The sequence below is a fragment of the Bos indicus x Bos taurus genome, chromosome 19, assembly GCF_003369695.1.
Source record: "Bos indicus x Bos taurus breed Angus x Brahman F1 hybrid chromosome 19, Bos_hybrid_MaternalHap_v2.0, whole genome shotgun sequence".
Lineage (NCBI taxonomy): Eukaryota > Metazoa > Chordata > Mammalia > Artiodactyla > Bovidae > Bos > Bos indicus x Bos taurus.
In genome coordinates this window covers 37,223,590-37,243,606 of record NC_040094.1, presented here as the reverse complement: position 1 = coordinate 37,243,606, position 20,017 = coordinate 37,223,590, and the positions used below count along the sequence as shown (strand labels likewise).

The following is a 20,017-nucleotide window of genomic DNA, read 5'->3' as shown; positions in this document are numbered from 1 at the left end:
CCTGGGAAATCCTGTGGATGGAGAAGCCTGGCTGGCTACAGTCCATAGGGTCCCCAAAGAGTTGGACACACCTGAGCAGCTCGCTACCGACAACAGTGCCGCTTCAGCCAGTCTTCTGTCTCTGTCTCACCTCTTTTCCTTGCCCTGGTATCAGGCATGCTGACAATGAAAGTGAACGTGGAAGTCGCTCAGTTGTGTCTGACTCTTTGTGACCCCCTGCGTGGAATTCTCCAGGCCAGAATACTGGACTGGGTAGCCTTTCCCTTCTCCAGGGGATCTTCCCAAACCAGGGATCAAGCCCAGGTCTCCTGCATTGCAGGTGGATTCCTTACCAGCTGAGCCACAAGGGAAGCCCAAGAATCCTGCAGTGGGTAGCCTATCCTTTCTCCAGCGGATCTTCCTGACCCAGGATTGAACCAGGGTCTCCTGGGTTGCAGGCGGATTCTTTACCAACTGAGCCATCAGGGAATCCCACACCTGACAATGGGAGTTGGTAAATGAGTTCTGAGGAGAGTAAGGGCCTTAAAGGGTTAGTTCTCTTAGAAGTGCTTCCATTTCCTAAAGAGGGCACAGCTGAGCATAAGTCTTGCTCAAATGTGGGGTTTTAAGTCTTCAGCCTCTTTTTTCCTTTTCTGGTCTCTCTTGAGTATGCTCCTTGTTCTGCCAGTAGGACTGTCCTAGAGGAGCTGTGGGCCAGGGCCATTGGAGAGAGGGCCTCGTAGTTTGGGCAGTCACTTAAGTAATTTAATCATTTCCTGGAGCCTCAGTTTCCTTATCTAAAAAATACCACCCAGCTCCCAGCACCCACCCAGCCACCAACTCCCAAGGCTGTGAGGTGACTAAATGGGACAGTGTATCATTGCTGAGCAGAGAGCATCACCAATGGGAGGATTCTCTCAGTTCCTGAGGGAACCATGCAGACTTGAGGGAGGTGTAAATAGGAGTGGGCTGACAGGGCTGGTGGAGCAGGGTCTATACGGGGCTTCTCCTCTAAAATCAGAGGAGGTTTTAGACACAGACCAGCTGAGACCCAGAGAAAGGAATTTCTTACCCCTCCCATTCCCCTTGTCTACCTGAGGTTACTTATTCATCTAACAGATTTATTAAGCAGCTACTTCAGTTCAGTTCAGTTGCTCAGTCGTGTCCGACTCTTTGCGACCCCATGAATCACAGCACGCCAGGCCTTCCTGTCCATCACCAACTCCCAGAGTTCACTCAGACTCACGTCCATCGAGTCAGTGATGCCATCCAGCCATCTCATCCTCTGTTGTTCCCTTCTCCTCCTGCCCCCAATCCCTCCCAGCATCAGAGTCTTTTCCAATGAGTCAACTCATTGCATGAGGTGGCCAAAGTACTGGAGTTTCAGCTTTAGCATCATTCCTTCCAAAGAACACCCAGGGCTGATCTCCTTTGGAATGGACTGGTTGGATCTCCTTGCAGTTCAAGGGACTCTCAAGAGTCTTCTCCAACACCACAGTTCAAAAGCATCAATTCTTTGGTGCTCAGCTTTCTTCACAGTCCAACTCTCACATTCATACATGACCACTGGAAAAACCATACCCTTGACTAGACAGACCTTTGTTGGCAAATAATGTCTCTGCTTTTCAATATGCTATCTAGGTTGGTCATAATTTCCTTCCAAGGAGTAAGTGTCTTTGAATTTCATGGGTGCAATCACCATCTGCAGTGATTTTGGAGCCCCCCAAAATAAAGTCTGACACTGTTTCCACTGTTTCCCCATCTATTTCCCATGAAGTGATGGGACCAGGTGCCATGATCTTCGTTTTCTGAATGTTGAGCTTTAAGCCACCTTTTTCACTCTCTTCTTTCATTTTCATCAAGAGGCTTTTTAGTTCCTCTTCACTTTCTGCCATACTTACTATGTGCCAAACTGATGAGCAAAATAGACATAGCCCCTGTCTTCAAGGAACATAGAGCCTAGAGGGGAATACAACCATTTCATTGCCATAAATAGAGACATAAACCCAGGCTGGGCCAAGTCCTTTGAGATTACAGACTCTGGCGTGACCCAGTATGGTGTCCTCAGCACTTTGGCACTTAGTAGGTACTGTAATACTAAATACTTGCTGAAAGAAGGCCACCCTGAGGAGGTAATGTCAGAGCTGAGGCTTGGAATTAAAGATGATTTCATGGCTTCCTTTGCCTTCTTTGTGGGTCCTGCCTCCCTCTTTACCTCCTGCACTCACACCAACAGTGAGCATCTCTGATAGGGATGTCAGAGTCCGCTGGTGTCCTGCAGAGGAGTCTGGATGCCTTAGGTGGCCCCAAGCTCAGGGATGCTTTGCTCTGATGGTGCATGTTATCTGCCCCCCTTTATGGGTATGTTCTAGAACAAAGTTCAACCCAGAGATGGGGGTTAGAGGATGGTGCTGGATAAAGGTGTGCGGTCTGCTGACTCTCAGGAAACCTGACCATTGGACAGGGCAAGCCTCTCTGGCTTCATTTTCTTTGTTAAGGACGGGGGCGTGATTAGAGTGGGGCCTCTTTCCCTGATCTTGTCTGGGAAGGGCAAGCCAGCTAGGCAAACTGCCGACTGCCCAGAGGGAAAAAGGTGTCAGACTCTGAGGGCCTACTGTAATAAACAGTCCCCTCTCCCAGAAGACCACTGAGAGTTCAAGACTGGCGCTGGCGCAAGCCGGAATGAGAGCAGGACTCCCGCCAGGAGAGAAAGGCACTTCTTCAGGGATTTGCTCATTAGCATGAAATGCAAAAAGCCCGGCCTCATTTGCACAACTAGGTGCCAGATTCGGCGAAAGGGCAACCTAGGAGGTAGCAACCGCTCTGCCCTCTCCACTGCATTCCCTGAAACCCGCCCTGGGGGAAGCTGAGACACCCACCCAACTCGGCAGGAGGCGTGGGTGACGCAGCCTTGGGAGAGCGAAAAACGCCAGGGAGTCGGGGTGATGGCGGGTGTAGGAAGGTCATCCAGTCCATTCCTCTGCCTCTCGGCGATGGCGCGTAAGCGGCCCTGAAGTCTCCAGAGAACTAACTGATATGCTTGGTTGCGCAGAATCTACCTCCAGCAGAGGTGGGAAAGCGCTTCCCGACGTCTTAATCCTGGATGCCCTCTCCGCCCCCTTTCACCCCAGAACCCCGATCCAGGGTACACACCACCTTTAGGGGTAGCGCTGCGGGCGAGAGGGACCTGGGGCCGACAAAGCCGGAGGATTCGGGAGGGAGAGGCGTGGTGAGGGTCGGGGTCTGCGCCAGTGTGCGCGAGCGTGAGTAGCAGCAAACCCTCGAGGACCTGCTTGGGGTAAGGTGGAAATGTGCGAGAAGAGTAGCCCTGCCAACCTGCTTTCCTGCAGACAGGCATACTGGAACTCGGGAAGGAGAAACTGAGGCACTGAATGGGGGCTTCGTGAAACTGCAGGTTAAGAGTCGGCAAAGCCCAGTTCTATGCTTCCACCACCTCCCACACACTGGAGACCCCTGCAAGTCCCTTGGCAGGAACATCCCCTTTCTCTGCAGTTGCTCTTAGAGATCTGGGCTCTGAGTCCATTGTGACCTGTCTGGGGCCATGTGTTCAAGCACGAAGCCCTTTCCGGAAGCTTAGGAGTGTCAACATGAGATCAAGGTCAGCAGGTTAGTTAGGAGATTAGGGTCAAAGTAGCAAAAGTGGACCTGGGAGGAGGACCAACAAGCCCAAGAAGTAGGTAGAGACCACGCCCAGACCTTGCCTGCTCCAACCTTTCCTTGGCTCCGCCCATTTCCCTAAGACTAGCGCCCCCCAGCCTGAAGTGCTATCCCCCGGACTTCCCGCTCCGCTCGCCCCTCCTCAGTCCTGGTCCCAGGCTCAACTCCAGGATGAAAGATTAACCAAGGTTTTGCTCTAGGACCCTGGTCACACCCCTCACTCCGGGCCGTCTGCTTCCTTCTGCACCAGGCCCTCCCAGAGCTGAGCCCCGCCCTCCATTTGCGGTCCAATTCTGGGGTCTTGGACAAAGGATGCCCCAGGGCCCGCAACGATATCCCAGGACCCCACTCCAAATACTTTTGAGTCCCTGGGGCTCCCTCCAGAAGAGTCCCAGAGCCCTTAGCGGCCAATAGGAAAGTGGGTTCGGTCTGGGTAGCTGTCTAATTGGCTCCGGTCTTCTGGAGCTGACACCGGGGGCAAGAGGAGGGGAGAGAGGCGGTCCCGGGCTTTGGGGTGGGAACCGGATTCCAGCTGTGGCTCTCTCCCCGGCACCCCCGCCCTCACTGCCACGCCGACCAGCCAATGGACGTGCGGCTCGGGGCCGGCGGCGCGCGGTCATTGGCTGCGAGGCTGGCTGGGGAGAGGCGGGGCCGAGGCTTGAAGTTGGAGTGAGGGATCCAGCTGTGGTGTGCGCCCGGCTCCTCGCCGCCGCTTTCGCTTGCTCTCTCCGCGTCTCGGCCGGAGGAGGAGGCAGTGGCGCCGGCGACAGCTACGGCAGCAGCAGCCACCGCGGCGGCTGCGGCGGCGGCATCTCCGCCTCCACCCCCGCCTGGGACGGCCCCTCGTCACCTCCCCGCCCCTCCTGGACCGGGAGCCGGCCGCCGGGAGGAGGAAGGAGCCGCCCCCCACCCCCTCCAAACCCACCCCCAAAGAGATTCCTCCTCCCCTCCCCCGCCGCCGCTGGCGCGGAGCCGGGACGATGCTGACCCCTTAGATCCTGCTCCAGCTGCGCCGCGGGAAGAGGGGGCGCCCCTCCTTGGACCCCCCCACCTCCAGCCCTCTTCTCTCTCTCCCTCTTGGGGCCGCTTCGCCGAAGGTAGCGCCGAATCTGGCGACCGGAGCCTGGGCGCGAAGCGAAGAAGCCAGAACAAAGTGAGGGGGAGCCGGCCGGCTGGCCCGGGGGGCCCTAAAAGCACTGGGGAAGCGGGACTCGCGCCAGGCGGGGCTTCCCTTCGACCCGGCGCCCGGCGGGCAGCATGCCCCTGCGGGCAGGGGGATCTGGGCTGAACTGGCCCTCCCGGGGGCTCAGCCTGCGCCCTAGAGCCCCCCAGATGCGCCCCCGCCGGGGCCCCCCGCTTGCGTGAGGACACCTTTTCTGAGGGGCGCCGCTAGCCCCTCTCGAAACCTCCCGGGCCCCGGCTGGCCAGAGGATGGACGAGGAGGAGGATGGAGCGGGCGCCGAGGAGTCAGGACAGCCCCGGAGCTTCATGCGGCTCAACGACCTGTCGGGGGCCAGGGACCGGCCGGGGCCGGGGTCGGCGGAAAAGGACCCCGGCAGCGCGGACTCCGAGGCGGAGGGGCTGCCATACCCTGCACTGGCCCCGGTGGTTTTCTTCTACTTGAGCCAGGACAGCCGCCCGCGGAGCTGGTGTCTCCGCACGGTCTGTAACCCATATCCTCCGGGGCACGACGGCCGGGCTGGGGGGTCCGCAGGGGGGCGGGCCACCGCCTGAGGGAACCAAAAGCCAGGTGAGTCGGAGAAGTGAGCTTGAAAGATGGGCAGATGAGAGGGGGGCTGCTAGGGAGGGGAGGGGGTGTCAGAGTGGGAGCGGAGACGGGAGCAGGTTTGGCTGATACCCCAGGCGAGCCCCACCTCGGTACACACACCTCAGTCCTCCTTGAGGGGCTGGGATCCAGGCCAGGAAAAGAGAGGCGACGTGCCCCCATTGGTTGGCAGCTGGATGCTCTCCAGATGTGGGCAAGGGAGGGTCGTCATCCTCCAGATGTGGGAAGCTTCGGGAGCCCGGGAGCTCTATTCCGCCCGCCGCCAGTTAGCGAGCTGGGTTTGGTTTCCGAGTTTGGGGGGTGGGGTGGGGAGGAAGCTGCGGGGACGGGGGAGGGGGTACCGCAATCTCCTGGGTTTCCCTCCTGCCCCAGCTCCAAAGTTTGCAGTGGATTCTAGGGTCTAATTCCTCCACCCCACCCCACCCCCTCCCCAACCTGGTCCTTGAGACTGACATTTTCACTGACCCTGAGGGAGATGCTGGGGGGCGGGGACCAGGTCCTAACCCCCCCCCCCAACCCCCACCCCGCGGGTTGGAGGCACAACAAGGAGATTCCGGCGGCGGCTGATGTCAGGGGCGCAGAATGAGAACAAGATGTGGTGGAGGAGAGCTATCTGCCCCCAGAGTCGAAGTAAAGACCCTTTCAGTAAGAACCCAGTGCTCCGATTGCCTCCCTTCTCCCCAGTTCTTTATTCAATGCGGGGTGCTTAAGGTTGGCTTGGGGAGTTTTGTGCTAGATTTTTTTCTTGTGGAGGGAAAGACTGTGGCAAGAGCTTGGCAAGTGGGGGATGGGCTTAAGCAGGTCCAAGTTACCCATCCCCTTTCTATAGGAGCGCTCCGGCCTGACTGCAGAGCAGGTATGGAGACCACAGCCTTCCGAGAAAGCAGTGGGGGGCACGGGAACAGTGAGGCTGTGAGCTGGTTCACTGAGGAAAGCTTAGGTCCACCACCTCATGTCTACTCCTTGGATGGCTTTGTGAAAGGCAAGCCCCACATTACAGGAAGATAGATTTAGCATTGCCCTCTTTCCTGTGCCCTGTCTGGAATTGTGTGGGAGACCCCAGCCCCCTTACCCCCATGGCTTCTCCCCCTTAGCCCCTAGTCTACTTGACTAATGCCCAGCTCCTAGCTCCTGGGTGAGTCCCACCACTGCCGAAAGGAATGGGGAGTGGGATGGGCTGCCATCCCTGGTCTTGACAGCTTCTCCTGGCTCTTTCTTCCCAGCTCAGAGGCCCTTTTGGACCCAGGGTGAGAGATGTCAGTTCTCCCCTGTAACCAGTTGAGAGCCCAGCTGGGACTCTGCTTTGGGGAGGGGGAGAGCTTGGTGCCGCCCTCTCTCTGCAGCTCTGCTGCCTCTAGTGCGCAAAGCAGAGATGTGAGCTTGGGTCTCCCCGCAACCCCCATCCTGTGCACCCTGTGGGTCTTTAGGAAGCTCCCCTCATCATTCCCTCTCTCCATCCCCTGCCCCTTCCTTTCTCTCTGAGCTGCAGAAAAAGGGGGTTGCCTCAAAGGTCTGTGGACCTGCTGATCTGGCACATTTGGGCTCCCCACCCCCCACCCCAGAGTCCTTTCTCAGTGGTAGAGATGGGGAACAAATGTCTCTAAAAAAGAACAGTCTCAGGGCATCCCTCCTCTCCACTCCTAATCACCCACCCTCTCCATGAATGTGAAAAAGCACTAGACCCAACTCCTCCTTCTCAGGAGCCCCCGGGGTGTGTGGTGGTGGTGGTTATGTGCGTAGAGAGAAATCTTCTCTTCTTTTTCCCTCCAAAAAGCCGCAGACCTCTTGGCCAGCATCTCCCCCATCCACCCTATCTTAGGTGCTAGTGGATGGTCTGGGATCAGGTTTCTTCCTTGAGGAGGTCTGGAAAAGGGCAAGTGGAGAGGGCTGGAATGAGGAAAGAGAGGTGGAGGCCCAGTGCTCATCTTGGGGGGGTGGGGCGGGCAAGCTTACCTCTAGTGGTGGGAGTCTGGGGTGTGGGGCATCAGCTTTACTAGGTCTGGACAAGCCCCTAAACCTGGATTGGCTGAGGATGGGTGGAGAACAATTTCTTGGCAAGGGAGCTGCTTCAGATGTGCCCTCACCATATTCATCACATCCTGTATCAAAAGAAACCTGTGTTTTCTTGTCAGAGGGGCTCTGGACTGACTCTTGGACCTCAATCTTTCTCTCAGTCCTTTTACTATTCTCGAGGCTTCCCTTGGCTGCACCTCTGGGCCTGGGGGACGGGACACCTCCCCTCAACGAACTGAAGCTCACTAGGTTCTTCTTGGCATTCTTCTCAGCCTCTTTAAGAGACCGGGTTTCCTAGAGAGGGGATCTAGACCCAGGTGGGACGTGGTGTATGTGTGAATGTGTGCGTGCATGTGTGTGTGTGTGTGTGTGTGTGTGTGTGTGTGTGTGTTGGGAGGGATGGGTGACAGCAAAGGAAGGAGGAGCTTAGAAGTGCATATTTTGGTACTGGGGAGACCAGGGCTTCATGGACAGTCAGAAAGGCCCCCTCCTCCCAGGCTATAGGGAAGGGAGTGTGTTGGACTTTGCAGTATATGTTTCTTCAAGTGTGAGGGAGTGCGTTTCCCCTCCTGGGAAGGAGATCCTGAGCATTCCCTCTCGGCTGTTGTGTCACATCTGGAAGTTTGTGTAGGAGTTTCTCCAAGCTCAGAGCCCAGCACAGCTTTTTCTCATTTGGAAATCACAGGCTGGCATTTGGGATGCCGAGAGGGGGAGTGGGAAGGGGGCCAGAGGGGGAGAAGGGAGCCTGCCAGGAGTTGGGGGAGGAGAAGGGGGAGGCCTGAGCAGCAGGAGCCCTAATGGCTTCCAGAAGTGAGTGTGAGTGTGTGATCTGCGTGTGTCTGCGAGTGTGTGTGTCTGGAGGGGAGGGGGCACAGGGAGTCTCTGGAGCTCTCCTTGCCACCATCCCAGTGTCCCAAGCTCCCCTGCTTCCCTTCCCTAGGGAGAAGTCTCCATTTTGGTCTTCAGAGAAAATGGAAGGGAGGTGTTCTTCGTATCTCCTCACCAGCTCCCCCCTCTCGTTTTCAACCCCAAAGACCTCCAGAGAGGTTCTGGGGAGAAGGGCTGGGGCTAGAGGACTGAACTAGGCTGAGATGGCCAGAGCACCCCCTCGCACTCTTTCTGTCCCAGGCCCACCTTTCTTCCCGGCTCCGCACACACTCTGCTCTTCTGAACTGTTGGGGGACTCCCCATCACCCAGAGTGCCAGTTGGAGCCATTCCTGGGATTATCCCGACCACATAGCCCCCCTTCACCCTTGCCTCCTCCCGCCCGAGCTCTCACCCCGCCCTGCCTGCCTCAGCCAGGATGGCGACAGACACAACTGCTCACACACACACACACACACACACACGCACGCACGCACGCACGCCGACACACACACACACACACACACACACAGAGTCACAGACATTTGAATCAGATTTCTGGCCTATTTTCCCTCCCAAAGATTCCAGCGGGCCGGCTCTCTTGTGTCCCCGTGTCTCACGTCTCTGTCTCTGGGTGGGGCTGGCTGCCTTTCTCAGGGCTGCAGTTTTCAGTTTAGCTGGAAACCTCCCTCCCCACACACCCACACTCTGGAACAGGCAATGGGCAGACCACTGTGAAACAGGCTTGTGGTGGGGGGGGGGGGTGGGATTGGCTGGGGGAATCCCCTTTTCAGCCTCCCAACAGGAACCCTGCTCCTGAGCCCCTAGGTCTCACCCCACCTGGGGAATGCTGAGTCTCATAGACACCAGCCTCTCCGGAGGCAAATGAGACAAGCACCCCACCTTCCCAACGAGTACTAGGAGGCCAGGATTCCTGGGTCCAGGCCAGTTTCCTCTTTAGCGCTCCTTAGTCTCAGATTTGCAGGCTCCTAGCAGGGAATGGGACAGCTGGGGGGCTGCTTCCCTTCTCAAGCATGCCTTGTCCCAAGCCCCCATACCCCTGGAGGTGGTCCAGCTCTACCTTCCTCTCCCTTATAGCTGCCTAACTAGGGAAAGGCTCTAGATAAAGCCCCACAGAGAAGACTCAGTTGTGCAGATAACACGCTCTAGTTTTTTTCTTGTAGGGAGGAGGGGGGAGGGATGGAAGTGGGGTTCCTCACCCTGCCATTTCCTTTTTCTCTGCTTTTGATGGTGGGTTGTTGGGAGAAGAAAGATCCTCCCTTCTCCTACCCACCTCCCCCTTTGGGATCCACTCCAGCCCGGACAGTCACCATAGCAACAGTAGACATGTGACTGCACAGGTCTCTCACAGTCACTATGGCAACCAGTGTCCCCCATTCCCCTGGTTACTGTGGAGATTTGTCACATGGTTCCCCCCTCCCGAAGCTGATAACCTGTGGGTCTCCCCACTTCCCCTTCCCTGCATGAGGATAAGACAGAAGCCTGGGCAAGGGGAGTTCATATGTGAGAGGGTCCTTTTTGTTACCATGGCAACAAATCCACACCACCTGGTGACACATCCTCCTGTTGTTATGGCAACAGAGGAACATCACACAGTGACATACGGCTATATTCTCAAGGAAATAAACCCTACCCTGACAAGGGTGAAAAACCCCCCATCTCCATTAATTATTCCTCAGTTTAGATTGTCCCAAGTTTGCCTGTGCTCTGGGGTTTCCGCTTTCTGTTTATGTTTATCTATAGGGAAGGGGAAGAGGTGAGAGTGGCAGGATGTACCTAGAAGTAGGGTGAATTGTCTATGGGGGCTTTTAAGAAGGGGCTTCCATTGCTAAGAGCTGGAGGTGGGGGTATTTGCGGGCAGACTCTGGCTCTAAGAAGCCTCAGCATGAGCGTGTGTAAGGTGTGGATAGAAAGATGGATAGCTCCTTTACAGTGCCACTTCTCCCCACTCCACCCCCAGTTATCAGTAATTTATCGCTGTTGAAGCAATTAAGGTAGGAAAACATGAATGGGAGATACATCTGGCTTCTAGGCAGGGATATTGATTGATTGATCCATTCATTCATTCATTCATTCTTCCCATGTATTGATCATCTGCTACAGGGCAGGCACTACTCTAAGCTGTGTAGGGGCTTGGATGTATCAGAGTGCCCCTGCCTCATCGAGGGAGATGAAATGAGGGCACAGATGATGTGATGGACTCACTGCCATTAGGGAGGTCCAAACAGGTGTCCCAGGAGCTCCTCTTTCCAGGAGAGCTACCCACCTCCCCTCCATGTGGAGACATCTGCTCATATGGGTCCCTTCCAGAACCTCTTCCCTACAGAAGAGAGGAGGGGGCTATCTTGGGGAAAGCGGGCCAGTTCTTGAAAGTAATTGTGTCCTTCCTTTTCCAGATGATGGTCCCAAGGGAGCTCCTTCCCTGTCCCCTTTATTCCAGGGTGACCCCTGGCTGACCCTCATTCTGGGGAGAGATCCACTGGGCTCTAGCTCTACTCAGGAAAACAGCTCCATGGAAACAGAGCGCTCCTTTGATTTCCCCATTCCATCTACTTACCCCAAAAGCCTGGGAATTTTTTTTAACTCTTATTCATGTGAGGATGTGAGGTTAGGGAAATTGTAGTGCTTTGGGAAGTTTGGGTACCTGTCAGTGGAAAGGGATGTGAGTCAGGGAAAACGGCCTGGGTGATAGGAGGGGGTAGGAGGGCTTTGAGGAGGTTGAATGTGGACTCCCAGAGAGGGAGACTGGTCTGAGGTTCAAGACAGAGATGGGGTATGGCTGGAACCAGCTTCAAGGAGAGTTCTTGGGTCCCTGGCCAAAGCCTTCTCAACTCTGAAAGTGGAGTTATGACGGGAAGATTCCATCTTCTCGGGGCCCTGACTGTTACACTGAGTCTGGCTTCTTGGGTCATGCTGTGGCCTGCCATGACCCCCTCTGCACCTTCCTCCTCGAGGCCTTCTCCTTCCTCTGGCCTCCCATTTCTGCTTGCTTCTAGCCTCTTTACTCTTTCCCACCCTTCTCATGTTTTCCTTGAGAAAATGGGATGCTCAATCATTTATATGTGAGCTCGATCCCCAGAACTTTCTAAGGTCTGGAAGCCATTTTGTACATTCTCCTGCTGAGGGCTAGAAGTGAATCCCTTAATGAAATCCACTATGTGGAGAGACTCAGGGTTTAAAAAGACCTCTTTCCACCTTGCTGAAAAACAGAGCTTTGCTGGAGACCCTAAGAAGGAGTGGTGGTGGCATGGTCTGTATACACGGTACTGTCTGCTCTGCCCAGGCTTGTGTCCAGTACAGGGACTAGTATGTAGTGGGTCCTCATTACCTAAACATGTGAATGTGTCTGGAGGTCATCTGAGGGCTTTGAGAGGCCAGGGGGCTGATGGGGAAGAGGCAGCCTGTGCCTGTGGTCCTGTGGCACTTGTCTGCCTCAGCCTGTCAGTTTGGTGCCAGTGTGGTCGTGACAGCCCCTTCCATGCAGCCTGAGCAGCTATGGAAGCTGCCATCCCAGATCAGAAATTTAGAAACCTCTGTCTCGTCTGGGTCTCTTCCATGACCTTCAGCACATGACTTTGCGTGGGCCTCAGTTTCCTTGAGTTCTGCAGAAGAAGGTGATCTATTCTAGCTCAGATACTTCCTGAGGCTGTTGTGAGCATCCAGTGTGGCCTGCTGTGAAAGTGCTTGGTAAACTGTAAGGCAGGCATAATCCGACTTTAGGTTTGTGTCACACATTCACATACATTATCTCATTTGCTTCTCACATCTTCCCTGTGAGGTAGGGAGAATAGGATTCAGATTCAGCAGCAAACTCTTAGTGCCTGGCATTTCCAACAAGCACGATTGATTTTATCCCCTAAATGGCTTGTGCAAATAGTCAGGATATTTGTGGCTTTTCCTACTTTACAGAAGAGGAAGCTGAGTCCAGAGAGGTGAGATGACCAAGGTGGGTCTGGGCCTGGGGGGCCAGTATGATATGTAGGCCAGCATCCTCCCAGCACACCTGGCTACATCTCAGATGGGGTTGAGAGGTCAAGCAGCAGGAGGTGCTTGGACAAGATGGTGATCGGGTTTCACCTGGCCAGCCGTTTCCTTGACCACTCGATACCTGGTTTGAGCGCATCAGTATGTTGGTCATCCTTCTCAACTGTGTGACCCTGGGCATGTTCCGGCCATGTGAAGACATCGCCTGTGACTCCCAGCGCTGCCGGATTCTGCAGGTGAGCACGTGTGTGGTGAGCGAGAGGGCAGTTCCTGATTCTGCAAGAGGCCCTGAGCCCAGAGGTGGGGGTGGGGATGGGGTGGGGGGGATTTGCCCACCCTTTTCTCAGTTTCAGCAGCCTTTTGTCCCCATATCAGGCCTTTGATGACTTCATCTTTGCCTTCTTCGCTGTGGAGATGGTGGTGAAGATGGTGGCCTTGGGCATCTTTGGAAAAAAATGTTACCTGGGAGACACTTGGAACCGGCTTGACTTTTTCATCGTCATTGCAGGGTGAGGGCCTGGAGTGGAAGAGTGGTGGATCAGATAAGTCCCTTCCCCAGGTCCAGGGTTCTAGGCCTGGCTCCCAGCCCCTGCCCACTTACAGCACTGCTTTCTCCCTGGCTGTCCACTGAGGGTCCAGGGCTGCCCTGCCTATCGTGCTCAAACCCATGCTTCTCTGAATTCCAGGGCCCCTCCATCCACACTCTTTTCTGTTCAGTCTCTGATAAGGAGTTCGTCCTTGGATTGAGGGTGGCCTTGCCCCTAGGGAGAGAGCTGGCTTTTCAGGGTCCCTTGGTGGAAGGGGAGGATTCCTCATTGACCTCTTTTGACCCTCATGGTGGCCTCAGACTCAAAGGGCTTCCCTTTGGCCCCCTCCCTGCAGGATGCTGGAGTATTCGCTGGACCTGCAGAATGTCAGCTTCTCAGCTGTCAGGACAGTCCGTGTGCTTCGACCCCTCAGGGCCATTAACCGGGTGCCCAGTGAGTGACCCCTCAGCCCTCGGCCCCTGAACAGGGAACCCGAAGAGGAAATATGGAAGTCTCAGATCCCACCCCTACCTCCTGGCCACTCACAGGCCTCATCAGGGTCTGGCACAATGAGGCAGACCCCTTCAGAGAAGGGCTCAGTGGAAATCTGGGTCACTGGAGCCAAAGGGAGCCCCCATACTGGCTGTGGCACTGTGAGATTTACCTGGAAAGGCTCTTCCCCCTCATTTCAGCCTGATTTTAGGTCCTAGTCTCAGGAGGTCTCAGATGACCTGTTCCCTTCAGCTACACTACCCTCCCTCCAGTGGAAGAGGGGTGGGTGGGAGCAGGGTAGAGAGCTGGCAGGCCAGGAGAAATGGGTGCAAAATGGGACGGCCTTTTCTAGCCAGAGCCATGTCTCATGCAGTCTGGTTCTCGTTGGAACTGCAGTGGCCACACCGAGCATGGCTTCTCCCAAGACAAGGCCGCTCCATGCCTCATCCTCCCGCCTATGTCCCTTTCCACCCCCTTCCAAGCCGCTGCAGCAACTGACTGCCGGGACCATTATCTAAATTAAACCGCATTGGTTTCTGAGCCAGCCAGGCTTTGGCAGCTCCAGCTCCCCCCACATCCCGCCCCCCACCCTTGCTCAGGCCCCCATCGCAACTCCCCAGCCTACACAAACTGCAGATGGTCTCTGCTGCTGTCCCAGTGGGGTGGGTGGGGGCATGTTTCTGGGGCCCTGTGTCTGTTGTAGCAGTAGCCCTCTTTGCTGCTTGTGCACACGTACCTCTGTGTGGATGTGGATGTGTGTCAGGGTGGGCAGAGGTGCTTAGTGTGTCTTCCAGGCATTGAGGTATGTTGGTGTTAACGCGATCTCCAGACAGAGGCATGCCTTCTCTTCTCTCCCACCCCAGGTGATGGCTGGCAGATTTATAGGCCTCTAACTACCAGTGTAATTCCCTTAATGCAAACCCTGAGGAATTGATCTCAGTTGGAGCACAGAGAAGCTGAAGGGAGCTGGGGTTGGGGGAAGGGAGAGTGACTGAGTGAGAAAACTGGGCTGGCTGGGTGGGAGGGGTGGGGCGGGTGGGCTGCTGTAGTCATCAGGAGGATTAATTAGCAGCTGCTTAGAAGGGGGGGTCAGGGGGTAGCACTTTAGGGCGCATGAGTGGCGCTTTAGGGGTCAAAACTAGTCACTAGAGGTCTGTGTGTTTGACAAGGGCTCGGTGGCCTAGGGGCTAGTTTGCTGTGTGTGCTCAGCCGCTCAGTCATGTCCAATTCCTTGCAACCCCATGGACTGCAGCCTGCCCTGCTCGTCTGTCCATGGGGATTCTCCAGGCCAGAATACTGGAGTGGATTGCCATACGCTCCTCCAGGGGATCTTCCCAACCCAGGGATCGAACCCAGGTCTCCCACATTGCAGGTGGATTCTTTACCAGCTGAGTCACCAGGGAAGCCCATTAGCTAGTTTTGACATCCTGAATCTGGAGTAGAGAAGGTGGGCAGTGTCTAACAGCATCTTAGGGGGCAGGTTTGTGGAGGCTTTCCCTGTGAAAGAGGTTGTTAACAAATGGCCACCTGAGGAAATAGCCTCAGGCCTCTCAGGTCCTGATGTGAGAAACTGGACCAGGCAGAGACTAGACTCAGAAAGGGGGCTCAGAACCATGGTGAAGTGCAGGTCACCTTGGTCCCTGCTGAGGGCTTCTTTCTCAAAGGGAAATTCCTCCCAGCTAACATCCCTGCTGGAGTTCTCTGCCTTGGTTTCCCCAGTGACTTTGGGGTCAGGTGATTATGACTGATGGGAATGTGTGTTGTGTGTGTGTGTGTGTGTGTGTGCTGCGAAGTGGGATGCGGAAGCAGAGAACCTGGTTTTTAAGTCCTGGCACCTGTATTTGGCAGCTCTATGATATTGGACGAGTCATGCCAGTCCTCTGAGCCTTGACCCTCATCTGCAAATTGGGGGTGATGGTATCGGCTCTGTGATGATGTTAGGAGAGCTAGGTAGGATGTGGTGCTGGAGACTGTTTGTGGCCACTCTGCCCTTCCTTGGTGGTACTGTGCTCTGACTGGTGTGGATGGGCCGAGGGAGAGTGGGTAGGGGTTAGGGGCTGTGAGGGCTGCCTACAGAGTTAGCAGTGTCTGTTGGTCTCCCTCCAGCTTGAGCCGGGCTGCCTCAGCCTCGGAGGCCCCGGTGGGCCCTCTCTGGGAGTGCTGCCAGGCCTGTGGCAGCCAGCCTAGCCCGGCCAGCCTGGCACCCCCAGCGTGGCTTCTGCCCCCACAGGCATGCGCATCCTCGTCACGCTGCTGCTGGACACGCTGCCCATGCTGGGCAACGTCCTGCTGCTCTGCTTCTTCGTCTTCTTCATCTTCGGCATCGTTGGTGTCCAGCTGTGGGCAGGACTGCTTCGTAACCGATGCTTCCTGCCTGAGAATTTCAGCCTGTGAGTGGCACATGGGCAGGAGGTGACCTGGGAGTGACTATGGGGCTGGGACCTCCCTCAGTCCCTGTTGCTGGTGACATACCTGTTCTGTTATTAATGATGTGTCTGGCCATCAAACTTGGCTACACACTGAAGTCACCTGGGGAGTTGAGACAACTGCTAAGGCCTGGGTTCCCCAGCTCCCCATTCTGATATCATTTGTATGGGGTTCAACCTGGGTGTGGGGATTTTTAAAAGCTCCTCAGTGAGGCTAAAGTGCAGCCGCATTGGGAACCACTGCCCTAGAATGGAGCCTTCCCGTTTCCCGACGCTGGAGTCTCACCTCGATCCGCGTGCTCCCGGCGCCCCTCACGTGCACCCACTGACCCCTGCCTCTGCCTGGCACCTGCCCTGTGTGCCTCAGTGCATCCACCCAGCTCTCCCTTCCTGGGCCCTGTCCCCTGAAAACCCTGGTCTCAGCCTCATTCCTGTCTGCTCCTCAGCCCCCTGAGCGTGGACTTGGAGCGCTACTACCAGACTGAGAACGAGGATGAGAACCCATTCATCTGCTCCCAGCCTCGTGAAAACGGCATGCGCTCCTGCAGGAGTGTGCCCACGCTGCGCGGGGACGGGGGTGGCGGCCCACCCTGCGGCCTGGACTACGAGGCCTACAACAGCTCCAGCAACACCACCTGTGTGAACTGGAACCAGTACTACACCAACTGCTCCGCGGGGGAGCACAACCCCTTCAAGGGTGCCATCAACTTCGACAACATTGGCTATGCCTGGATCGCCATCTTCCAGGTGGGGTAGCCTGGGCACTGGGAGAGTTCCCAGAGCCCAAGTGCTAGGACACAGTCCCAGCTTGGAGTAGTCATCCTCAGGCTTGAGTTGGGATCAGGGCCTCTAGAGGAGACTGCAGGAAACTCTAGGGGGCCCAGAAATAACCTGCCCCTTTGCAACCTCCCCAGGTCATCACGCTGGAGGGCTGGGTCGACATCATGTACTTTGTGATGGATGCTCACTCCTTCTACAACTTCATCTACTTCATCCTTCTCATCATTGTGAGTGATTCCTCAAGCTCTTGTGGGGGTGGAGGATACTGGGGAAATGGATAGGGGGAGTCCAGAGAGGGGACTTGCTTGGTCTGAAGTTCCAGCTATCAGTGTAAGTCTCATAGAGATGCAGGCAGAGGGCACCTGTTATGAGAAGTTAGGAGGAAATCCAAAGTCAAGGCCTGTCACTCATCACCACTTAAAATCGTGAGCAAGTCATTCCCCATGAGGCCCCCAGCCCTACCCTGGGCATTTGTTTCTTCATCAGTAAAATGGGTGGTTCTCAACCCAGGGTGATGCCACCTCTCCTAGGGGGCACTTGGAAATGCAAAGGGTGGTTCTGCTTTTTATGAGGACTAGGGGAGCACTTTTGGCATTTTGCTGGCAGGCAGGGGGTAAGTAATAGACACCTTGAAATGGCAGTCCTGCAAACAAGGAATTGTTCCACTCCAAATTCCCATCATTTGGTGATGAGAAACACTGTGTGATCTGTTATTCCAGCTCAGAAGTTCCAAGACTTTATGAGGACAGAAGACAGAGGCAAAAGTAGCAATATTTATTTAGTAGTTTTAATCACTACCATGATTAATCATTTAATTGCTACCACTTATAGCTAATATTTATTGAGCACTTACTATGTGCCAGTCTCTGCTTGGAGTGCTTTTTTATGTGCTGGTGTGTTTAATCCTAACTAAGATCCTGGTATTATCTCCATTTTACAGATGAGGAAACCGATGTTTCCTCATTCGTCTGGCCCAATCATGCGCTTTGACTGTGCTCTGGCTTAGTCTTGCTGGGCTGAGTGCTGCCGCTGAAGCGTGCTGCAACATCTGCTGCCCGCTTCGCCCTCAGATTCCCTGTGAGGCAGCAGGTGCAGGGACTGTGGGCCTCATCTTCTAAACAAGAACTTTGAGCTCCAGAGGGCAGGCTTGCCGGAGCTGAGCATCCAGCCCCAGGCTATTGCCTCCAAATCCAACCCTTTTCCCACTTCACCAAGAGGCCAGTGACATAGCCAGACAGAAAGACAGATAAGAGAAAGATGGGAGAAAGAGATGAAGCTCTACTCAGGACTTAGGCTCCAGAGAGAGGTGGAGACAGAATAAAGACCTGTTGGTGAGTGAGAGGGGACCCTGAGAAAGAATAGCTCCCTCGCCTGCAATCGTCCCTGATGGGGAAAAGTAGCCAGGCTTGGGGCCTGTTCCCTTCTCCCCACCGTCACCCAGGTGGCAAGATTAGCACCTCTGGGAGGTGGTCTGTGATCTTTTCCCCCATTCGGCTCTCTCTGAGGCTGGGGAGTGGGAGGGAAGCAGACAGAGAGGTAAGGGACCTTGTTTCCACCCTCCCACACACCCCATGAAAAATCTTTCCAAACAGCTCTCCGGAATCACACTAGTGAAGCTAATTATCATAATTACTAGGACACAATCTAGAAAAAAAAATTTGCCTTTCACCATAAATATTCATTACTTTCATTCTGGATCATTGTCCAAGCAATTGCCATCCCAGAGGCCCGGGGTGGGGGTAGGGGGTGGGGACTGAGGTATGGAAGTGGAGACGTGACAGTGTGGTCAAGGCAGAGTGGCGGCCTGGCTAGTCTGCAGGGCTCAGAGTCAGCCTGTCACCCAGCTCGGGGAGAGGAGAGACATGGTTTGGAAAAGGGATACAGGCAAGGCCAATGGTCATGAGGATACTGAGGCCCCAGGGTTAAAGGTCTTACTCAAGGTCACACAGTAGGACTTGGGACTAGAAGCAAGAGTTTTGTAAATGGTGTTTTTGCCAGAATCTCAAAAGCTCAATCCAATGTGACAACCCATGTCCCCCAGATAGCATTCATTTCCATAGCCTTCTCTACTCCTAACGGAAAATGAGAAGGGGGGTGCTCACGATCTCGGACAATGGGATTGTTTAGGGGCGGGGAATTTGGGAGATATCCTTGCCGATAACCTAATGATCAATAGCAATTCCTTGGAATTCCACAGAGGTTGGTTCAGCTCTTAGCCTTGCTGTGCTGAATGATCATGGGGAAGTTCCTCAACATCTCTGAACCTGTTTCCTCACTTGTCAGATGGAGATAATTAAAGTGTCACCTTTAAAAAAAATAAAGTGTCACCTCTTCAGACTGTCATGAGAATGAAACAGGATGATGCTTGGACAATTACTGAGCCTAGTATCTGGCACATAGGAAGTGCTCAGTGCTTGGCAGCATGCACTGTGATTCCCTTTCCTTCAGGCTGTCTCCTCTTTTTGTCCCCACCCCAATAGGTGGGCTCTTTCTTTATGATCAACCTGTGCCTGGTGGTGATTGCCACGCAGTTCTCAGAGACCAAGCAGCGGGAGAGCCAGCTGATGCGGGAGCAGCGCGTGAGATTCCTTTCCAACGCCAGCACCCTGGCCAGCTTCTCCGAGCCCGGCAGCTGCTATGAGGAGCTGCTCAAGTACCTCGTGTATATCCTCCGGAAAGCAGCCCGAAGGCTGGCCCAGGTCTCCCGGGCGGCGGGCGTGCGGGTTGGCCTGCTGAGCAGCCCAGCGCCCCGTGGGGGCCAGGAGCCCCAGCCCAGTGGCGGCTGCCCTCGCCCCCACCGCCGTCCATCCGTCCACCATCTGGTGCACCACCACCACCACCACCACTACCACTTGGGCAATGGGACTCTGCGGGCCCCTCGGCCCAGCCCGCAGATCCAGGACAGAGATGCCAGTGGGTCCCGCCGGCTCGTGCTGCCACCACCCTCAACTCCTGCCCTTTCCAGGGGCCCTCCAGGGGGTGCAGAGGCTGTGCACAGCTTCTACCATGCTGATTGCCACTTGGAGCCAGTCCGCTGCCAGGCACCCCCTCCCAGGTCGCCATCGGAGGCATCGGGCAGGACCGTGGACAGTGGGAAGGTGTACCCCACCGTGCACACCAGCCCTCCACCTGAGATGCTCAAAGAGAAGGCACTAATGGAGGTGGCGCCCGCCTCTGGACCCACCACCCTCACCAGCCTCAACATCCCGCCCAGGCCCTACAGCTCTATGCACAAGCTGCTGGAGACCCAGAGCACAGGTGAGAACTCTGGGTGGAGGCATGTTGGTGGCCCTCACCCGGGGACCAGATGACGTCCTATCCCAGGGAGGACTGAGGGGATCTGGAGTCAGAAGGACACGGCCTGGATTCCCATTCTGCCTCTCTTGGCCTTGGGACCGTCAACCAGTCACATCACTTCTTTGAGCCCTAATTTTCTCATCTATTAAAATGGGAGTCATAATTCCTA

At 55.5% G+C, this 20,017-nt stretch overlaps 1 protein-coding gene across 21 annotated transcripts in view; it reads left to right on the top strand.

Annotated features, from left to right (window-relative positions):
* Window positions 1-4,333: 4,333 nt before the first annotated feature.
* CACNA1G (calcium voltage-gated channel subunit alpha1 G) overlaps window positions 4,334-20,017 on the top strand; it is a 62,043-nt gene continuing 46,359 nt past the window's right edge. For 8 of the 21 annotated variants that reach the window (XM_027516736.1, XM_027516734.1, XM_027516730.1 and 5 more), the window contains exons 1-8: window positions 4,338-5,330; window positions 12,451-12,562; window positions 12,702-12,835; window positions 13,209-13,306; window positions 15,576-15,735; window positions 16,218-16,518; window positions 16,686-16,778; window positions 19,032-19,809. In XM_027516736.1, the coding sequence (XP_027372537.1) occupies window positions 5,089-5,330; window positions 12,451-12,562; window positions 12,702-12,835; window positions 13,209-13,306; window positions 15,576-15,735; window positions 16,218-16,518; window positions 16,686-16,778; window positions 19,032-19,809 (1,918 nt within the window). In that variant the 5' untranslated portion in view covers window positions 4,338-5,088. Of the gene's footprint in view, window positions 5,331-12,450; window positions 12,563-12,673; window positions 12,836-13,208; window positions 13,307-15,575; window positions 15,736-16,217; window positions 16,519-16,685; window positions 16,779-19,031; window positions 19,810-20,017 lie in introns of those variants that run through there. The other 13 variants (XM_027516744.1, XM_027516737.1, XM_027516741.1 and 10 more) reach the window with 5 other exon arrangements.